The 3,895-nt window shown below is 36.7% G+C and overlaps 2 protein-coding genes across 2 annotated transcripts in view; one reads left to right on the forward strand and one right to left on the reverse strand.

The window, feature by feature from the left end:
• The window catches only part of LOC106809430, a 19,352-nt gene extending 17,192 nt beyond the window's left edge, over positions 1–2,160 (forward strand). Inside the window, exon 11 of the mRNA XM_014812510.1 lies at positions 767–2,160. Within this exon, the coding sequence (XP_014667996.1) occupies positions 767–783 (17 nt within the window). The 3' untranslated portion in view covers positions 784–2,160. The remainder of the gene's footprint in view (positions 1–766) is intronic.
• The window catches only part of LOC106809431 (vesicular glutamate transporter 3-like), a 13,065-nt gene continuing 10,820 nt past the window's right edge, over positions 1,651–3,895 (reverse strand). Inside the window, exon 5 of the mRNA XM_014812512.1 lies at positions 1,651–1,656. Within this exon, the coding sequence (XP_014667998.1) occupies positions 1,651–1,656 (6 nt within the window). The remainder of the gene's footprint in view (positions 1,657–3,895) is intronic.

Consider the following 3,895-nt stretch of genomic DNA (forward strand, 5'->3'; position numbering starts at 1 on the left):
ATCACTGTGTGTGCGTGTGAGTGTATCACTGTGTGTGCGTGTGAGTGTGAGTGTGTCACTGTGTGTGCGTGCGTGCGTGCGTGCGTGCGTGTGCGCGCGTGCGTGCGTGTGTGTGTGTGTGTGTGCGAGTGCGTGTGCGTGTGCGTGTGAGTGTGTAACTGTGTGTGCGAGTGCGTGTGCGTGTGTCACTGTGTGTGCGTGTGCGTGTGTGTGCGTGCGCATGTGTAATCTTGGACTTTGTTTTTGTTTCACGAGACCTGGGGTAATTTTATTCAACTAATGCAAAGCAAACAAATACAAATAAGAATAGCTTAAAATATTTATCTTATGTATCTTATGTATCATATGTATCTTACATAATGTCATAATTATAGTTACCGAAAGGCTATCTATATACTCGTAAGGCATATTAGAAGAAATATCATGAAAAAAACTTATTAAAACTTTCAAACCAAGTGACGGATAATTCGTATCGTTATGCAGTATTATCCTATGGGCGCCAGTGACGCGATCGTGTTGTTTTCACCGGCGTTCTGCTGGTGGTCACGTGACTACTGATCTGTGACGTAGCTCCGCCCGCACCTATATGTATATGTCTACTGGATTTCATATTGTGAGAAATGTGAGCCTGTTTGTATGGTCAGTGGTGACTAATGTGTTTTCTCAATGCTGTGCAGTGCGAGAATTAAAACGGTTTTTTTTATTTAGGCCAGATTAATAGTGAGTGATAAAGGTAATGTGTTAATAGTGTTTGATTCTATCGCAGATGTTCTTGGCAACTGAGATTGGTGCTGCAATCTATCAGCATACATCGAAACAATGTCTAAAGATCTACTGAAAAAAGACCCTTGCAGACATTGAAATCTACTTATAATTGGGAAGAATGTTTTGCATTATGTGCAGCCGCTTTGGAACACTGATAACTTAAGAACCACCAAAATCCAACAGAAAGGCCAGGTCTCCTTTTCTTTACATGTTGAAATTGGATATATATATTCATGTGTGAAAGTGGATAATCATATGGTGAAAGTGGTTATATCCCACACTCATTATAGAGTGCTTTTTTTTCTAATTCACTGATATTTTCTGTTCCATTGTGATTTGTTTATGCTACATGCTACTTTAACACTTCAGCATCGGTAAAAATTCACCCAGTAAAATAAATCAGAATTGAACTGAAAATCAGGCTAAAACCGTTAGCCATGTTATCTATTTGGAATAAGGGGTTGAACAATATAGTTTATTACTTGTTGTAATTTTTATTTTTTGACTGATAACAACTCAGGACGTTAATAATTAAGATGGAGCTCATAATTAAGATGGAAGTATGATTTGAAGTTTGAAGTTTTGTGCAAATAATTTATGGATAATCTGTGTGATTGAATTGACGTGTAATGAATTATTACCTTATTCTAGTTATTAAATATAGTATTATAAATTATTATTTATTTTCAAGGCACCAGAAAACAGCAGGCAAGTGGTTTGCAAATGTATTTATATATATGTTAACATGTCATGGATGCCTGCATGGCCTTCTGTAAATTTGGTGTTGTAATATCGCCTAGATGCTATAAGACAAGGCAAAGCCCCAATATTTTGTACGATCTGATAAGCATTTCTGCTCAATTTAAAGAAAAAGTAGAAGTTGGGCTAAACCTGCGACAGGGTCAGCAGTAATTCATATAAGTATTTAATTTAGGACATTACGGGTTTGTATTTATTTGGATTATTAACTATTATGTACTTATTTATTTGCATTAATCTATATACAAATGTTATAGCATTGTAAGTACTAAATGTACACTAGTTGTTTAATTAATTAAATAGTACTGTCAGTTAAGACTCCCTTGTTAAATTATAGCAAAGTAGTCCGTTCTGGTAAAAGTATTAATATTGTTTTTCCTGTAGTACATCTTAATATAGATTTATTTGTGATTTAAGAAAACGTTTCATCTACTAGTTAAAACGTAGAAAATTAAATGCAGAATGATATGACCTGATTGTTAAGATGATAAATTTATTGTTAAAATATGAAAAAAGCTTTCAAATAAAATTTTGGTTAACGTGATAAACGGACCGCGGCTGTTCATTTAAAATTATAGCGAAAGAGTAAATTCTGCTATTGCTTACACAGAAAATGTGCCACTTATTTAAAACAATGGTATTGCTCAACCACGTAAATTTGTTCCTGCTGTTTTTTTTTCATGTAACTATGTAAGTACAGTAACCATGGCGAAACAGACATTAGCTAGACTGAGGGGGCATAAACCCACATGCTAGCGATTACATTTTTAATCCAATTACTGCATGTAGACTAGTAGAGAACCGTTACGGTGCGTTATAGTCATAGAAATCCCTATCTATATTTATCTGGTTATCTATATTATTTCTATGGTGAGTGTAGTGCTGAGAGGGTCTATGTCCCCCAGGGTACTGCCGGAACACCCTGGCGTACCCTGGTACTTTCTAATATGCCGGACCGTACCTCGCCGACTCCACTAACGAGTCTAGGGAGTCGCCTACGCCTACTCCCTAACCCTAAAACCTAACCCTAACCCTAACCATATCAAATAGTGACCAGGGTAGGGGAGACCGGGGACAATTGTAACACGGGGCAAATGTAACAAAGGCCCTCATTCCTAGTAGAAACGTGCTATATGTATACGCGCTCTTCACAGCGCATGCACATTTCATTGACCCACATGCTGTCCTGAGGGTAGGCAGGTTTACGCATCGAGGAACATTTGACAGCCAAAACATCGTTTTTTTAGCAGGTAAGTAAAATCTCGAATTACCTAATGTTTTTTTTTCTGGACAAATATGTACTTGAGCTATCACTGTCATTTGTATATCATAAAAAAATAGGTTTTTAGGCCTGTATTTGGTAAAAGTTTCATTGACGAATACTAATGCTAAGATACAAAAACAGCCCCCAAATTATGGCCGTCTCCTCGGGAGCAAATGTAACAACGTGTTACAATTGCCCCTTGGCATGTATAAAAAGTATGTGTTTTACAAAATGTGTTTTGTTTATAAGGCAAAAAAGTAACCTATCTATATGCTCAGACAAGAGAACTACATAACTTTGAATTAATGGGTCTGTAAATATGTTTTATTCACAAGGCAATAAGTAGCCTATTTATATATTTTATTCATATGTAAATGAGTCAAGCATTCGTCATAGTTTTTATTAAAATTATTTTATTGTGGTTCTATAAATTGCTGTTTAATTGTTGAAAATCTGTCCAACGTGTCACCTTTATAAAAAATTTCTGAGGGATATGATTTGCTGGTACAATTGTATGTGTTACAATTGCCCCATTGGTTGTTACAATTGCCCCGTGTTGTGGAACACTTGACTTCCAGTTTTGAAATGATAATGGCTTCAAAATAACTTGTTTTACTTAACCCAAACCTAGTCATATTTCAAGCCAAGATATGCATCTTTAATTTCATATACCTTGAAATAAGTATTTAACTATAATAAAGTTGTTATGTCATATTTGGAAAAAAGTGTTACAATTGTCTCCGGTCTCCCCTACGTTCCGGTATAGGCCTACCGGACCGTACCCAGGGTACGTTCCGGTATAGGCCTACCGGACCGTACCCAGGGTACGTTCCGGCAGTACCCTGGGGGACATAGACCCTATGAGCTATAGGCGTAGTTATATTAGTACATAGTTATATATACCAACCAGGTGTATATATCAAGTGCTCGAAATAAGAAAAAAAATTTGGTTGTCCTGCGGACAACCCCGGCATCAAATCGGGTTGTCCGCAACAATTTCTGGTTGTCCCAAAAAAAATCCCCAAATGTCCTATTTTCAATCACATAATAATATAATCAGAAAACACCCAAAAACAGTGGCGTAGCCAGGATTTTTTAACAAGGGGG

Source organism: Priapulus caudatus, unplaced genomic scaffold (assembly GCF_000485595.1).
Source record: "Priapulus caudatus unplaced genomic scaffold, Priapulus_caudatus-5.0.1 Scaffold354, whole genome shotgun sequence".
NCBI classification, from domain to species: domain Eukaryota; kingdom Metazoa; phylum Priapulida; class Priapulimorpha; order Priapulimorphida; family Priapulidae; genus Priapulus; species Priapulus caudatus.